The 18,517-nt window shown below is 43.5% G+C and overlaps 1 protein-coding gene across 2 annotated transcripts in view; it reads left to right on the forward strand.

Annotated features, from left to right (window-relative positions):
• The window catches only part of MSRA (methionine sulfoxide reductase A), a 303,800-nt gene that overhangs the window by 228,409 nt on the left and 56,874 nt on the right, over nucleotides 1-18,517 (forward strand). Inside the window, exon 6 of one of the 2 annotated variants that reach the window (XM_075086538.1) lies at nucleotides 11,202-12,863. The exons of the other annotated variant lie outside the window; for it this stretch is intronic. Within the exon in view, the coding sequence (XP_074942639.1) occupies nucleotides 11,202-11,327 (126 nt within the window). The 3' untranslated portion in view covers nucleotides 11,328-12,863. Of the gene's footprint in view, nucleotides 1-11,201; nucleotides 12,864-18,517 lie in introns of those variants that run through there. 2 annotated transcript variants of the gene reach the window in all.

The following is an 18,517-nucleotide window of genomic DNA, read 5'->3' on the forward strand; positions in this document are numbered from 1 at the left end:
TTCCATGCAATGAGTGTCTAGCAGTTAGCCAGTAGCTTGCTTGAAAGTTGAGAGCACTTGGGAAAATAGGATGTTACTGTCAAATTAAAATATACTCATTTTGTTAAGGATCCTCCTCAGATCTATCAGAAAACATCCCTTTTCTCCTTTGCATTGGGAAGCTGTAAGACCAAGTCCCTGGTGCCGACTGCTATCGCTGTATTACAAGGGAAAAGGCATAAATGCAGCCAGTTTTGTTTGAGGCTTTGCAGATAAAAGGGAATATTTAGCTATCATCCTAAACTGAAAATACTTCCAGGTGAGAAAACACAAATCTGTGGAAATACCACTAGATAAACAGGCAGATGTCTTATCCCCTAGCTCAAGTCTTAATCGAGCTTGCAAGGGCTTTAATTCTGGGAAAATACATTAGCGTAATCAGCCTTGCTATGACGAGGGCTGCAGCTAGTGGGAAAAGTTTCAGGCTCCTTGCCGTGTAAAGTTGGGGAGAAAACTCACAATTTGGGCCAGAACTAAATTAAAGGATCGTTTTACACACTGACAAGTTAATATAGTGACACCACCAAAGCCTCTTGCAGGTATTTGTCCCTAAAAAACAGGTAGAGGGAAACTGTAGGATGTGTCACTCTTATCTATCGGCCTCTAAAAAGATCCCTCCATGTCTTCGCATGCCGTTCCACCCTGTCACTTACTCCTTGCTTCTTCAGGATTTTCCGTTGCATTTTTTGATCTGGAAGCACAGAAGGATATTTGAAGCCAAGAGGTGTGCGCGGAACGACGTCAGAATTACCCTTTTTTTTCAAATGTTTCATATTAAGCTAATAGACCATAAAGGAGAGGGCTGGGGCGTTACCTCTTTTTTGAGTTTATTGAAATGATCCTGATGGAAATCCTTATGACCGTTTCTAATCACATGAAAAGGAGGAAAATAAAAGAAGAAAAATTAATTGCCAGCAGCCTGGCTTTCATGATGAGCTGTACTGACAAAATGCGATGTCTGTCTATAGGCGATGAATAAAGTGCATGTGATTTCAAACTCCGGGAGATGAGAATGTAAAATCTGTAGCAGGTCTCTTGTCACCGCCTCTTCTGGCCGACCAGAAAAAAATCCTTTGGGTTTGGTGTTTGGTTTTTTTTTTTTTCCCTTTTTTTCCACAATTTTGCTGTGGAACACTCTGTGCAAACAAGCTTCAAAACCCGAGTTACCGAGCTTTTCAATTAAATTCCCGTCACAGCCACAGATAGAAATATCGGTACGGTTCATCCAGCATTTCTAAAGTGCCTCAAATACTGCCTGGAAAAGGACATGCTGGCAGTGGTTCCCCCCCTCCCCCTGTTGTTTTGTTAATGATTTTAAAAATCTGATATTTTAGGGTCTCACCTCTAAAACTTGAAACAAACTTAGAAGCTTGTTTTCCTCCCCTTCACGCATTAAATACGACGTCTTAGAAACCGCTTGGCTATGACTGGTTGTGCCTGTAGTTCTGCCAGCTGTTTTGCCGGGACGATATCAGTAAAAGCAAATTCTTCCTTGGGCAGCGGTGCTGAGGACCTGTCAAATGCACTTGAGCGCTTGGGTCTGTGCGTGCGCCAGAGGACACCCTCCAGCCATGCCCGAGGCAGCGCTTGCAAGACTCGGCGCGGAGCAGAGCTTTTTTCGAGGGTGAGCCTCAGAGGATGCGCCGGAGATACTCAAGGAGATTTGCAATTTCAGACGAGGCGGCAGGATGGGGTCCCTGAAGCGTTTTAGACCTTTTTTTTTGCTGACCCTCTTTGCAAGCGGGTGCAAAAGCAGTGGCGGATTGTGAGCCTAGCTGCCGCGTCAGCATCGTTTTAATTAAATATGTATCACTTTATTTAGCTATGCGAATAGCACCAGTTGTATTATTTCTTTAAATGAAGGACTGGAATGCAAATGGAGTGCATTTAAGTGTGGAGAGCAAAGGATGGTTTTATAGTAGGGGAAAACATCTAAATGAAACGCGGAGAAAAGAATTGAGTCTCAGGGATATTACTGCTTATGGCAAACTTGGTCGAAATGTGCATTCACCCATTATCTTAACCCCTCATGTGCACACAGATCGCATTCCCAGCTTATTCGGAGCCTGCGTACTGTTAGCACAGTCACCGGGGTGTTTGGGCAGCATTATTAAAACAGCATTAGTATGCAGCAAGGTGCTCCTCGCCCTGCTAAATCACTTTGTAAAGTGGGCCTGCGAGCTCGCCCGCTCTTTGTTATGACAGCATTACTCCTCGCGCTTCTGATGCAAGACTAATAAGACTTAAAAGTAGGGAGTTAAATTAGGTAGATGGGAAATGAAGGCAGGGGTAGAGGCTGGACTGGGCTGATGGAAAGGAGTGGGCTGGTGGGAAAGGCAGAGGGAGAGTGAACGTCGACGGGGAGAGGCCCTGGGGAGTCGGGCTACGTGAACAGGGCACAAGAGGCCTGAGCAGGAAGGGAACTGAAGCTTAGTCTGAGTCTGGCATGATAAAGATGGCTGACGTGTCAGCATTAAAAAGAAAATGAAAAAAACCCGATATTTGCAGAACAAGGTGATCCGGTGAAACAATGCATGTGAAAAGGACAAGAGTGAGGAATAAGGAGGACATAATACAGAAGGGAAATAGAGAGATAAATGGCTGGAAAATTAGAATATTTCTGTTAGAAGGAAAGAACATTCAAGTCATCTTTTTTTTCCTACAGACTTTTAGTTCAAGAATGCTTCTAACCAAATAGAACGCCGTATTCCTGGTCCTATATGGTATTTTTTAACACTTGCCAAATGGTGTCTGCTAGCTTGTAACAGATGTAAAAGATTATTTCCCAAATCTGCAAGAATTGTCAATTTACACTTGCAAAGTGAAGACGTCTTGACTGGAAATACAGGAAGAATGAATTATGCATGGAAAGCACTTCATGCCTATTTTTAATAGTGCCTGGGCATAGTCTGAAATATTATTTGTTTCCTGGCTTACGTTTAAGAAGGGTGTGAGGAAGGAAAGAACGAGAAGGTGAAACAGGGGAATCTGCCTTAAAAACATGTGCTGAGATTTCCTGATTACAGAGGCGCCAGTCCAGCACTGCAAAGCCACGCTGCTCTGTGAGGAACTAAAATTAGTGCGTACCAAATGTTAGTAACTTCATGGTACCGTTGTCACCATCGCTAATGAAATGGCATTACAGCTGCAGGGCAAGGCAGCGTTAACAGTAGGCTTCTTAAATTCCGGCTAGTTAAATGGTGTATTTATTAATTAGCCACACAGAAGCAAACCAGAAGCAATCCTGACCCGAGCAGCGTCTTCCCTTGCAGCGTGGAAGAGGAACGCGTGTTTCTTCCCCTGGTTTTGAAAGCCGCAGTTGGGAACATCAGGTGGAAGAAGTGACGACTTTCCCACTGTGCCGGCTTGTCGCGGGTGATAGATGGCCCGTGCTCCCCCATCAAAGACCTCGCGCAGCCCTTGTTTATATCCAGTTGTAAAGGACGGGGAGAGTGAACAGCTTGCACATCAGAAAGTTTGTATTGGAGGGGAGATTAATGAGATGAAGATGTCGTTGCTAGAGCCATTTGGATCCTTAGAGGAGTCTGAATGAAAGACTTCCAAACACAGAACGTGTTCAGGTTGTAGCTTCTGTACCACCTAATACATATAAGAAGAAATGATTAGGGAGGTAAAGTCGCAATTACTATTTGTTTTGACTCCCTCAGTTAAGTAAAACAGATTTCTTTCCGACATTTCTATTATACTTTGTAGACTCTGTAGGGCAGGTCAGAAAGGAAATTCTGTTTCTTAGAAAACAGCAAGATTATCAAGGTCGATGTGCTTGCTTTTGTTTCACATTAAAGCAAATTTGAAAATGATTTGATTTCTGTGTGCGTGTGAAAGAGCAGCGATATCCTGAGAGAGGGAGGATTTGTGCTGCTGCCCGGTTTGTGATGGCGGTGAGATTGCTCCCCAGCACCAATTCCTTGATGGTCCCGGTGAGGTGGGATCTCCTGCTACATTGCACTAACACTGCGTTATCACCCGATGGGAGGTGATCCCTACCTTGAGAAGTTTTCATGGCAAACAGCAAATATTTAAGTTCTGATCTAATGATCATAAATGCTTTAGTGGAGAGCTGTAGAAAAGAAGAAGGTTGACCGAGGCAGCGCAAAGAGCAGGAAGCAAAGCTTGGTTAGGGATTTCTTCCCGGCATCTAGTGATGGGTGTTTCCCTTGGCTAATTCTTCCAAGGTTTAGGAGACCTTTCAGCATCCTCTGGTTTTCCTCTCTGTTTTCTATCAGCTCAACCATTGAGAATATCCTGCTTGACACTAATCTTTCTATAAGGTGGTGTTGTATTGGTACTTTGCTATTTAATAACTAATAACTTTATTGCAACTGTATAGAGGAGTTGGGTGTAGTTGAGAAAATTTGAGAGGTAAATAGGCCATCAAGCAGACAGTCCACATGCTCTGTGGGAATAAGCTATGGAGCCGGCATTGCACGCGTGATGTGTTTGTCTTCTGTAAGAAAAAAGTCATTATATGGTAATACTCCCTCCTGGCGCTGCCTCTTCCTTTTGGAGGGGATGGGAAATGCGTTCGGCCTCCAGTAGATTGTTTTGGCAGGTGCCTACTGCTGGCATGACTTTGGCAGCTGTAAGACCCAGATGCCCAGCTCTGACTTGTTTATCCAGGGCATCTGAGAGTCACTTCTTGTGTGACCTGGCTTGGCCGGCTTGCTTGTTGAAGAATGCGGTGTGAAGAGTTGCGGTTAGTACGTTACTTTCTTCTCAGTTTTTTAAATCTGACTTATTCTTTGTGGTTTTGAAACTGTGGGTAGCGAATGCATCACTATAGGGGAAGGGTAACAGCAGAAACTATGCAGTGAAAAAAACACCCAACTATATCGAATATTAACCCCAACATGCAATGCTTCTGACGAGTTTTCAGATAAATGTATGTGTGTGTTAAGAATTGCATGTTACGACCTTGCGGTGCGTATCGCACTCAAGCACGTAAAATCACCAAAAGCACTAAGGAAATCACATTCCAGGCTAAAATTACATTAAAATTTTGGCATGCCCAACAGTTTTTTGAGTGAAAAGTGAAATCAAGATTCCATAAAATTTGGGAATGTGGCTCCTGCCATGTGTTTGCCATCATGACTTGGTACCCGTTGACTCTAAGGGAAGCAATTGATCTGGTTTTGTGTTGTAGACTGGGGGATCTTGTTTTCATCTTTTAACAAATGTCTCTTGGTTCCTTGGGGAAAAATCTTTCGTATATCATGGCAGCATAATGCTGTTTTTTTGTATGTGTTTTATAGTCTTACGCAGTTACACCTTGTGCACTACACATGAAAATCACAGTGACCCTATGCAGACCGATCGTTAGCTGGTATAAATAATCCCAGCTCTGGTGGTTTCCAGGCATTTACTTTGTTTTATGCTAGCTGAGAATATGACCTGTATTCTCTTAAACCTGCTGTGGCAACGAACTCGGAGCCCAATCCTGCTTTCAGCAAACTCAGGAGACTGTTTGCAAATGGCTTAATGGTGCCTGAGAAGGCCCCAGATCTTATAGCTTTCTTTATGTGCTGCTTGCAGTTTTAAGGTTTGGGAATATGTTAACTTAGCTCTGATGAGAAGGGGAAAAGGCAGCAGCGCTGCTCTTCATCTGTGGAAGTACATTTGTTGGGTAGGCTGTGTTCTTTTAATGCTTTCCTCAAATGCCATTTTGTAACAGTAAAATGCTCACTAAAAATACTAAAATATTTTTAGTTGTCGAGTACAAATCAGATTGAGCTGCACATTTCCCTCGTGAGTAAAAGTGATGAGTTTGTGTTCATTAACTCGGGGCCATCTGGTGCAGACATGCTGCAGTCTGTGAATCAAACATGCATCAAACTCCAGGGATCAGAATAACCGCCAGACCCAGTGTTTGGGGGGCTTGGGGGTGGAGGGAGGAGGAAGAGGGTAGTCGACTATAGATTTCGCTCTTTTTAAAAATTAACTCTGCTTTACAACAGATTTCAGAGTTTAATGTTATGCTGTCGTAAAACTGTGTTCCAGGCTCATCAGTGACCATTCGTGTAACCTTCAGGGTGCTTGCCTGCCATTAAAGTAACTGTACCTGTCATCCCGACTATTTTGTGTTCAAAATGACTAAATAGTACTGTGTTTCTCTGAATTTTTAAATAATGCATCTTGAGGGTGCAGCTACACAGATGTACCTAAGAAATAAAGCTCAACAGCCTTTCTCAGTTTTTCTGGGTTTGCACTGATGCAAGTCAGTGGCGTTTTCACTTACGTTGCCATAACTGGATCAGATTTTGTAGTGTTTCACAGAAAACTTTGAAAAAAGGAGATGTAATTAGAGGCCCTGATTCCATCTTAAAGGTCTTTTCCAACCTAAATGATTATATGATGCTTTGAAATCTGCTCTGATTACCAACCTGGCAGCCTTTATAAGTCTCTCACCCAAATATCTCCAGACTTTCTTCTTCCCGTCTCTCCTGTATATGTTTTTCTAGGCTCTACGTTCATGTCTTCCAGGCTCACGTCTGTCACGGGTTGCAGTGATAGCTGAGTGGTCCCACAGGGCAGGGAAGAGCCAGTTTTAAGCCTGCTTAAGCATGTGTTTGATGCGAAGTCACTAGGCTCCACCTGCAAACGTGTCTAACCTTGTGAGTTCATCGTCACGTGACTCCGGCTCCTCCCATCTGCATTGCATCATGTTTTCATCATTTTTCATCTATTAACCCTTGTATAAGCTTGAGAATGGCATAGGCTGGGGGCTGCGGGAAGCATGGCATCACTTGCTTTAAATTCTAGGGACATGGTTCCTGATATGAAACATTTTTTCTTTTCTGAAGAAATACGTGTGTCTTGGTCTCCCTTTTGCTCCTTTCTACCAGGGTCTGAAAAGTCTGGAGGGGTGAATTTCTTCCCCACAAATGATGAGGAAGAGATAGGCCAGGCCAGGCAGGCGTGACAGGGCTGAACACAGCCAGTGGGTATGGTGCTACTGGGGGAGGATGATGATGGACCAGCGGTCATACATGGGTGTTGCAACTGCCGTCTGTGGGAGGGCCATGGGGGAAACCCAGCAAAGCCGGAGCATGAAGCAGCAGCAGAAAAAGATCTGTTATTAAATAGCAATAAGAACCCTCTTGCCAAGGAGAAAGGGAAGGATTGAATTTAGCATACTTGGGGTCAACGGTATAGTGGCAAAAAAGAAAAAAGGATCAGGCCCATTTTCTGACCCTGAGGTCAAGTTGTCACATTAATATCGTTGCTCAAATAGAAACAAACTAGGGTGGCTGTGTCCATATTGTCTCTGGGGTAAGTCCCGGGCCCACTGTGACCCCTGGCATGGGCAGTGCTGGGTCAGACACTGGGGACTGCAGGGTGCCACGGGCCACCCAGCTGCACCAGTGCTTGAGGCCGTGTCCTGGCTCTGCTTAGTTTACTCATATGAACATAACCACTGGGGCTCGGGGGTACTTTGCACAGTCAAAATGGATAAGCGTATAAACTTTGCTTTTTCTTTCCAGCCTCAATCCATATAATAACGTATTGCACTATTTTTATAAAAGCTTATCTTGTTCTGAATAGGCCATCTGTGTCACTGTAAACATCTGCTTATTCCTAACTTCAATAGGTTTTTCTTTTCCTAACATCAGGAGGGGTAAAGTCTCCAAGAGGGAGCTGAAATTATTGTAAGCTTGCTGAAAGAACCATATATCTAGAGCAATAAATACGGCTTCGAGCTGCATCATGGCCTCAAGCTGCATCACGGCCCCAGGCTGCGTCAGGGGAGGTTTAGATTGGATATTAAGAAAAATTTCTTCACTGAAACAGCAGTCAGGCACTGGAACAGGCTGCCCAGAGAGGTGGGGAGTCACTGTCCCTGGAGGGTATTTAAAAGACACGTAGACATGGTACTTCAGGACATGGCTTAGGAGACATGGCAGTGCTGGGCTGATGGTTGGACTTGATGATCCTAGAGGTCTTTTCCAACCTTAATGATTCTATGATTCTGTGATTCTATTTCTGCTTAAATCTGGCAGGCATGACTCAGTATCCACAGGAGATTTGAGCTATGGGAATGCCAGCCAGGGGCTCCTGTGGCATCTCAAATAATGCCCACGGATTCCTATGTTTAGGCAACCATATCCTGCAGTAAGACTTTACTGTCTTTAAAGGAAGCTTAGAGACCTTCTTGTAAATGCCCAAGTCAAAGTTTCTGGAGGGGAATCCCATTTCATCTATTTCATTAGATGTCCTGGGGTACAAGTTGTATTCTAAGTATCTGTGATCAGGAGATAGGAGTATATTCAGGTCCATAATCTGTCACTGACTTAATAAAAATGAATCTATTATTAATATAAGAAGGGAATGGGAGCAGGAGTAAGTAATCACTTCTGAGCAAAGACCATGTTTCCATGACAATACCCCTATCACCAGATAATCCATATAGCATACGCTTGTCTGTCCTGCTGGGATGTATTTTGGCAAATTTGGAATGAAAAATTCTGAAACTCGAACAGAATTACACCTTTGAAAAAGTTTTAAAGATTCCCACTCTTTTCATCAGTCTCTTAAATGACTTGTATTAATGGGACCCAGTCAAAGGAGAGAACTGTGCTGCACAGCCCCCTTGTTTCCTTTCTCTGTTCTCTTTGAGTCTTCTCATCAAAATGACCGTCCCTGCTCTGTCTCTTAATTTCCTGCCTGGATTCAGTCACTCTGCTCTCCCATTAAGGGCAGTTTTGTGAATGACATCTTTGAAAGCTCATCATTGCTTTCATTTGCCTGTGAGGGAAATGACTGCTTACTCATCCCCTTTGGGAAATAAAGTTTACCTTCCAAAGAAGTCTCTTTTTCTCAGTACTTTGTACTGGAGTCTTTGCAAAATTCTCAGTACGCTTGTTGGCTTTTTCTTTGTGCCACCTCTAGGAAGAGAAATACCTGTTCGTGCTCATTTACGCAATAAAATGGGTGACTTTCAGGCTCTAATAGCTCATTTTTCGAGTAACTTTTTCCATAGGACAAGGTGATTCTTTGTCATCTTCTATTAAAGGATGTTTCAAAGTTGCACCGATTTCTTTCTCTATAGGGTTGCTTTTCCCCTTCATGATGTTTCAGTTTGAATCTTTGGATTTTGGATGCTAATAAAATTCTGGATTCTGATTCTTTTCCTATTACCTGCCTGTTACTTAAGCTCCGTTTATATTCAATTTATGGCTTCTTTGCACAGCGAGTGCAGCAAGTTCAAGCAAGCCTTAGCAAAGGTGAAAATCAGGTGCATAGTTTTTGTTGAAAGAGAACTAAAGGTTCGTTACAGCGCTTGACTCTGCATTGCCTTGAGAAGACGTCTATAGCTTCCCAAGCCTTTGACGTGAGAAGCAGAGCACACCAAAACCTGATCTAGCGCAGCTCCCCATGTCCAAGCCCGTTGCCGTTCATCCACTAGAACCACTAGTTTTTGCGATTTGCTCTCCGCACGTCTCGTCATTGTGATCCGCGAGGCAGTTACTTGCCGTTCCATTGAAATTATGTGCTTAGATGCAATTCTCGGTCAGAGAAGTACCACAGCAAAGCGATTTCCAATTTGTTTTTCGTTAGCCTTACTGAGAGAGCCTCACTTGTGCTTTCTGAGGGAGACTTTATAACTACTAATCTCTAGGAGGAGAGATCTCGGGGGGCCATAGTTAAAAAACAGGGTTATTTTCATAGATCTGCACTTGCCTTTTTTCAGTTCCTATTTCCTTTCAGAAATTGCATCTTGTGTCAGAGAATAAAAAGAAGGAATTTTATTCAGTACTAGTGTCCGTATTATTAACCTTATTCTGCCCTTTCCTCTTCTCTTTTCTTGGCTCTCTTGCTTAGCTATGTGCATACCGTTCAGAGTAGGAGGTAGCCTTTTCTACAGCCCCTCGGTGATTTAATAGGCTCAGTCCCAATAAACTCAGCAAAGTTCAGGCTCCTCAGTCACTTTGGGGATTTCAAATACGTTACTCTGAAAGCTAACAGGGGCAATGATTGTCACATACTATGCCAGCGACTGCGTCTAGAGCGATGCCAACGTACTGTGTCATGAAGCTATGGCACAATATTAACTGACAGGGTAGAGCCAGCCCCTCTCCCTTTATAAATATGACTGCGGTACAGCTGTGCACTCGCACCGGGGTAAGTGGGAACAGTATTAATTTGAATGCTTTAATTCCATCTGGATCTTCTTGGCTCTGTTCTGCGACTCCAGAAGAGCTCTTTTTTTGAGGCGTATATCTGAAGAATTCCATCTAATAAGGGTAAATAATCCATTGCTATGTGTTGGTCAGAAAAGAAGGATGAAGGAGTCCTAATTAATCAGATCTCTTCCTAATTGGCTATGGCAAAGAGATTTCCAAGTGTGCCAAGTGCATAAAGTGGCCGAATAGCTGGCTTTGCCTAAATATGATAGAGGCTGTTTCTGAAACTATTGTACTGAATTTGTTTGGATTTGATTTGAGGAGGCAGCAGCAGGATGTCAGGTAGATTAATCTTGGCTTTTGCACATCCTGGCCCAGAGTGTCATCCCTTTGCCTCCCATCCGCTTTGCCCAGGAGTTTGAATGCAGCAGTTTTAGCCTTGGATTTTGAATAGTTCTTATGGGGCTCGCATGAACCAAATACAATTTGACTGGCACCTCTGGAGCAAGCGATGTTTCAGTAAGTGAGCAGAATTAAATTGTTGACCGTGAGTCATTAAAGAAAGAAGAGAGGGATTTATAGTCTTAGCCATTAGTTTTCTTCATTTTGGTTCACAAAGCCTTTTAAACAGCCTGTCTGGACCATATATAGAGTGCAGCTTTACATTTCCAAGCAGTTAAATATGATGTTGACCATTTCTATTGGTTTTTCTCCTGATCTTGGTACTCCTGGATCACCTCACTAGCCTAAATCTGCTCCCTTGGTGGGGAACAGCCCAGACCAAACCTGCTAGGCAGGAGTCAGTTTTCAGCTATGCTGGGTGAAGAAATCTAGGTGCTGTGGTGGTATGTCACTTAGGAAAAGCTCCGACCCTTTGGCCCTCTGAGCTTCTGCATTTTAGAAATCACCCCAGGAAACACTTTGAGTTATTCCTGGATATTTGAGGGCATTATTTGCTATCCTGTTTGCTGGATGTGAGCAACCATTTAGCACAGCCACTCGCCCATTTGTGCCAAACAGGTCCCGGAGAGATGTTGGAGAAGAGGAGAGGGTCTGTCCGAGCCCAGCACTACGCCCACCAGAAGCCACTCTGCAGAGCCTTTAGGCTTGCAGGGATACATCATTTTTCCCCAGTATCACAGATAAAAGGTACAATTTTTTCTCCTGCCCCAGCAGCCGTATAAAAGGCAAGATGGGTAAAAGTAGAGAGAGTGAGATAGCACTGGTATAAGAATGGCTGCAATCAGGTTTCAATGAAATTATATCAAATGTGTTGTGAAAGTTCTAATAATTAATTGTTTCTTAAACTGTGCAGCCTATTTGTTTGATCTTCTGCATTTCTAAAGCAGTATATGATTTACGTTTCTTCATTCTTTTTCCCTTGTGAACCATATTTCTATACTTCACACTTGATTTAGTAACCATAGCAATGAAATAAATGCATTGTCTTCATTTACAATGGTGTCTAAATAGGTACTCATCTCTGTGTAAGTCCTTTAACGAGGGATAGTTCCCCACCACCATAATGAGAAGGCTATGGGCTATGTTATTGAAATAATTTTCACTTTGATTTTGTGACATCAAGTCCAAAAGTCTCTGAAAATGCATCTATGTGTCCTTTATTTCTCAAGAGCATACATGGAAATACATAACCAGAACTTTCCAGGGGTATTTTTTGTGTGTAGAGAGAACATGGTACGCGTTGTGTCTTTCCAGATACAAAGAGATGCATTAATACCTTTTATTTTCTTGCCCTGCCCTCACATTATCAATAACGCAGAAGTCTTTATAAACAAAAAAAAAAGCATACCGACTTCTCTAAGAAAGAGTACAGACTCTTGTGCTTGGGCAGTCCTTACAGGAATAGATGTAAACTGCGTTCATTTCCGAAGGTTAAAAATAAAAAAGCATAAGCGTGAAATGCTTGGGTTTTATGCAAAAGCATAAAAAAGAAGAAAGAAATATCTTCTTTTGTGTTCTTACCAGATCGGTGGCGGATGCATGACTCCCTTTAGCTTGTTCACCTTTTATATATTAATTCTGTTTATCGTAGTCTCACGCAAGCATAATTCAGTCATTTTCTAGAAAACAGACATAGATTTCTGTACATTCACGCTACAGTCATGCTGCAGCCTCACAGCACTTGTAGGAGTTGAACACCACATCTGAGCAGCAGTTTGCAGCTACTTTATTTCGTTAGGACCATACGACACGGTCAGAGAATACTGTGGTAGATTTGCACTGAATTTATAGCGTTTCCTCTGTGCATCCCATTCTTCCCATACCTCCGCCACGAGCAAGAAATGCTGAATTAGTGTCAAGGCTGAATCCTACTCAGACAAATGCAAACTGCATGTTGCTACATGCACATGAGCATCTCTTGGATGTAGTAGTGTAACAGCTACAGAGATTTCAATTTAAATCTTTCAGCTTCAGGCATATGCTTTAAAAGAAAAGGCTTATTATTCCTTTTACATATGGAGCCTTGATTTCCAGGAAAAAGAGCCTGGAAAGGATTTGAACCATCAGCAAGTTAAAGTCCTAAATTAGACTTCCCTGAAAATTTTGCACTGAAAAAAATGTATCCAAAAATGTGTTTTTAACTAAGGGAGATTTTCTCATGAGGATGAATTTTATATCTTTGGATAGCGAAGCATCTAAAAAAAAACATTTTAGGCTGTTGATTGTGTATATATATGTTGACATATGTATGTGTGTATGTGCTATGTAAACAGCCATTTTCTGGAGTTTTGCTTTTTCATAAAAGTTAAAAAAATTTGATGGGGTAAGAACAGATTAAAATGCAATGCTTTTATTTTATTTTATTTGGGTTTTGGTGGTTTTTTTTTTGTGAAAGGAAAGAGTTTTCCTACTAGTTCTGCTTCTAACTGTAAGTCTTCGCTTCTGGCCATTGCCTGTGTTATAAATACCCAATTGCAAAAGCCAGCTGCTGACTCTGGACTTTTAAACTCTGTGTATCTCTAATAGGCTAAATCAAGGAAAAATCTCTTGCAAGTGCATAGCATGGCTAGCAGCAGGATGGGTAATTTATACATTCCCTGGGGTCCACAGAGAGTCTGAAAATTGAAATTGAAGCTTAGCCCTGTGTCCTAGTAATGTCACTTCTGTATCACCTGCCCATATGTTACTTAAACAGTTCTCACCTGTGCCGCTACTGGGTTTTGAGCCTTTACCGCTCGAACTACAGCTGTGCCCTAGCTGGGGGCTGCAGCAGAGTGGTACTCTGCATTTTGGGTCCAGAAGTGGGACTTACAACACGTGGGGTTGCACTTCAAAGGAGGTAGGTGTGCGCTGTCTTTGACTCAGCAGGAAAATCTTTTTATCTTATGGAAACCTTCTGAAATACTGTTTCTTTTTACTTTTGCAGTCCTGTTTTAGACAGAAGTGCAAGTAGTTCCTGCTTTTGCAGGTTAATGAGTTTTGGGGGGATAATTTTTAGGGAGAGGTGTCAAAGGCAGAGGTTCTTCCTCAAGGCTGCAGTAAAATAGAAGTGAAGCCTTGTGGTGGACAGACCCCTGAACCCTAAATAATGACAACAGAAATAATAGAAATAATAATAGTCTGGTGATGATCAGACCTTTCTTTTATGTATATCTCAAAGCAATAGTGAATAGAAAGGTTATAGGAAAACAAGGTGTTCATCCTGTCTCACCAGAAAATTCATGGGCTCCTTTCCCACACAAAAATGTTATCTTAATTCTTTTTACAGTCCTTTCCCCTGCCTTCTTTCTTCATCCCCTTCCTTGCTTCTTTGCCCCTTAGGAAACAACTTTGCCAACTACAAATGTCACAGGGTGTCATCCAGTCATGGTAGTTGCACTGGTCAAAGCCCAGAAGCTGTGCTTTGGTTTCATAACTGGGGAAAAATCCAGTGCTTTGTGTTTTCAGCCTCTTTTTACTTTTGAATGCATACATCTTAAAAAAAAAAAGAAAGCAAAAAAAGGAGGGCTGCCTTCTGTTTATGCTAAGGACACTGTGAAAGAGAGCTTGAAATAGTAGTGTTGCCCCTTTCTGACGTGTGTTCCTGTCCTGTGGCGCTCACTAGCTCACGGCATCAAAGAGATGGGAAAGAAGAAACCCAATGGATGTGTTTTCTGTGTTAGAGGTGACAATATGAACAGGGCGATCTTGAGTCCTGACAAACCATTCTAATTTTGATTTTTTTAAGACAGTTTTGAAACTCTGCAAGTCCTGGAAAGATAAACAAATACTCTTGTTCTTATAAAACATTTTCTTTCTCATCTCGTAGGACCCTCAAATAAGACCTAAAATAGGCAGATGTTCATGACGAAACCCAGTGTTTTCTGAGAACAGGATTCAGTGTCCCCATATTTCTGAGGTTATTATGAATTATTGTATCAATGGGCCAATAAAAAATACAGGATATCTCATGTCTTCAAAGTTCAGTCTTATGCTGTTGCAGACAGCATTGTATCATCTAGTCGTTTTCCTGAAGATGATCAGACTTTATCTAGTAGTGCATCCTTTCCCCAATTTCTCTTCCATATTTGGGTTTCCTGACGGACAGCTCTATAATTTTAAGTTTTCTAAGAGCAGAGGAAATCAGATCATTGCTTCCAAAGTAACCAATTATGGAAATACGTGATGGGGATAAAGTTACTCTTCCATCATTCAGAGCTTCTGAACAGTGCAGGACTGCTAGAGTGAAGAGACCAATGGTGAAGAATTTATGTTTGTACAGGCTCTTAAGCTCAAACTTCTCATTTTTGGAGCTCCTCATGGAGTCCTTTTGCAGCATCAATTTCCCATAGAGGAGCCCAACACATTGTCACAGGTCTGCTGCAGTGGCTCTCAGCAAACTTGAGGAAACTTCACATGGACTTTGCAGTGAAGATTCAGCAGACTCATATCCTCAGAGAAAATACCTGCTCACCCAGAAGTTACAAGACAGAGCAAAGTATTTCTGGGTGGCACATGAGAATGCTGAACCAGGAATGACTGACACTTATTTACCAAAACAAGTGGATATAGTCAGATTTCTCCAGCTGGTACAGGAGGGTATCCATATGAATGTGCTACCAGAGAGACTTTACCTAACAGAACAGAGTGAAACAGGCACCAGTTATTTGTTGCACATTTCCTTCACATCTTCTTCTATTCAGGGTCCTTCAAAATCCTTAACCTGAATGGTTTTTGTCACCTCAAACTTCCTTTGGCATGTGCTGCTACTAAGACTACCTCTGGTTTCCTTTAGGTGCAATGCCCTGGTTTGGGTTTGTTTTGGGTTTGTTTTGGGTTTGTTTGGTTGGTTGGTTTTTTACCACTGTCTAGATTCATAAAATCTGATTGCACATCAGATTTGAAATGTTTACCTTCTGAACTGGCATGCTAGGAAAGAACATCTATGGTGAGATGCAGCTTCTGCATTTAAGTGTCTGTGGGCAGGGGCTGACCTGCGTGCTAGTCATTAAAGTCTATGGAATCCAGCTATGTAGGTGACCAGATGTCTACTCAGGGACAGCAGAATTCCTCTGTGTCCCATTGATTAGGTCTCCATTAACTGTACAGGGAGGTTAGACACCTAACACACATGTACACCCATATGTGTAGACACCTATAGGTAGCGGTGTCAGTCTCAAACTCAGTTTTTCCCTTAGGACCAAATGATCTGCCCTAGATTTAATGATCTAGTGTCGCTGGAGATCATAGACTCATAGAATAGTCTGGGTTGGAAGACACCTTTAGAGGCCATCCAGCCCAACCCCCCTGCCATGAACAGGGACATCTTCCGATCCCTTCAGGTCAGGTTGCTCAGAGCCCCGTCCAGCCTGACCCTGGATGTTTCCAGGGATGGGGCATCGACCACCTCTTGGGCAACCTGTTCCAAGGTTTAACCACCCTTATTGTAAACAATTTCTTCCTCAGATCTAGTCTGAATCCACTCTCCTTTAGTTTAAAACCATCACCCCCTTTCCTGTCACAACAGGCCTTGCTAAAGAGGCTGCCCCACCCTTCCTACAGCCCCCCTTCAAGCCCTGAAAGGCCGCAATAAGGTCTCCCCGCAGCCTCCCCTTCCCCGGCTGCACAACCCCAGCTCTCCCAGCCCGGCCTCGCAGCAGGGGGGCTCCAGCCCTCGGAGCATTTCTGTGCCCCCTCTGGCCCCGCTCCAACAGCCCCGTGTCTGTCCCGTGCTGAGGAGCCCCGAGCTGGAGGCGGCGCTGCAGGGGGGTCTCACAGAGCGGGGCAGAGGGGCAGGACCCCCTCCCTCGCCCGGCTGCCCGCGCTGCTGGGGATGCAGCCCGGGGCACGGTTGGGGGTCTGGGCTGCGAGCGCACGTTGCCGGCTTGTGTCCAGCCTTTCACCCCCCAGCACCCCCAAGTCCTTCTGGGCAGGGCTGCTCCCCATTCCTCCATCCCCCAGCCTGTGCTGATCCCGGGGGCTGCCCCGACCCAGGTGCAGGACTATGCATTTGGTGTTGTTGAACCTCATGAAGTTCACACAGGTCCACTTCTTGAGCTTGTCCAGGTCCCTGCGTCCCTTCATCCCTTCCCTCAGGCATATCAGGCATGCCACTCAGCTTGGTGTCATCTGCAAACTTGCTGAGTCTGCACTCGATCCCACTGCCTATGTCTTTGATGAAGATATTAAATGGTACTGCTCCCAGTATAGACCCCTGAGGGATGCCACTCATCACTGGTCTCCATCTGGACACTGAGCCATTGACTACTACCCTCTGGATGCGGCCATCCAGCCAGCTCCTTACCCACTGAACAGTCCACACATTAAATCATCTCTCTGCGGTTTAGAGAGAAGGATGCTGTGGGGGACCGTGTCAAAGGCCTTACAGAAGTCCAGAGAGATGACATCCATAGCTCTTCCCTTGTTCACTGATGTAGTCACACCATCACAGAAGGCCTTTAGGTTGGTGAGGCAGGACTTGCCCTTGGTGAAGCCATGCTGGCTGCCTTGGATCACCTCCCTGTCCTCCCTGTGCCTTAGCATAGCGTCTAGGAAGATCTGTTCCATGATCTTCCCCAGCACAGAGCTGAGGCTGACAGGACGGCAGTTCCCTGGGCCCTCCTTTCTACCCTTTCTAAAATGCTCTGACACATTCATCCTGGTGTGAAGCAGCCTGTCCAGATAGGTGCAGGTCAACTGCAGGTTGCGTATTTCACTTCCCAGCCCTATATAGATGGTTAGGATGCTCTAGGGCATCGCAAATGGCGTTAGATGTCAATGTGCAGTAACTGAATTCAGTCCATGTAGCTACCTAAATGTAGGTGTCTGAGCCTGATGCTGGATGTCACTCCTAGTTTTCTAGAAAGATATTCTCTGATCTGTCATGCAAGGGTATAAGGGAATTCAGTCTGTGAAAGTGAAGCATATGTGAGTGCAGTAGATGACAACGTTCCCAACGCTCCCCGGTTTCCCCAGGACATTTAAGGAATTCATTTCAGAGGCAGTTTCTTTTCATGAACATAATTTGATCCTAATCATCTTTATACACGTAACATTAAGTTTTTCATTTGCCTCATTAACTGTTGCTTTAAAATTTACATGGTCAGATATTGATGAAGTACCAAGTTCTGGGCCAGACTGTATCCTCGTTCACCAAATTCAACAGTGTTTAGTTTTTTTCCATCTTATAAATGTTCATCGGTTTCCCTATATGCACATACCTATCTTTTTTTCCTTTTGCCAGAGGAAAGTTTAACACAGCTGAAAACAAAAGTCGCAAATTACCCCAAACTGCTGCTCCAGAAGGGGTGTCTCTTCTAGATTCTGTGTCCTCTCTATGTCCTGTGCTGATATCTTGGATGTTGTAGGTGCATCTGAAATAGCATTAGATGACTGTCTTCAGGCAACAGAACTGTACCCTGGACAAACTCTCTGCCCGCTAGTGGAAGTTTTCCCTCTGAGGTGTCTGGGAATAAGATATTATTTCGTATCTACGTCAGTGGTTGCAATCCTGGTCCGTGGAGAAGTTACCTGTAACTCTTACAAAGATGAGAGTCGTGCTCCTGGATGTCGTTGTTTCCGCTATTGAATTCTATCAGAAGTTAAAAAGAAACCAAATGTTTCTTAAAAAGACTGTTTCTCAATATTTCTTTAAAATGTTTCTTTTTAAGAAACACGAATGATAGTTGTCTGACAGGATCGCCTAATCGCTGTACTGTCCATGAAGACCTTCTACTCCCACGAACAGGAAAGGCAATGGTCTGTCTGAGGTCTAACGATGGCCAGCAAAGGAGCGCGGGTTAAGCAAGTGGACCTTATAGTTACAACGCTGGCAAACAGCTGCCCTCTGGGTTATCTGGCCTTTAACTGAGCAAGTATATACATTGGCTGATATA

The sequence above is a fragment of the Phalacrocorax aristotelis genome, chromosome 3 (assembly GCF_949628215.1).
Source record: "Phalacrocorax aristotelis chromosome 3, bGulAri2.1, whole genome shotgun sequence".
NCBI lineage: Eukaryota > Metazoa > Chordata > Aves > Suliformes > Phalacrocoracidae > Phalacrocorax > Phalacrocorax aristotelis.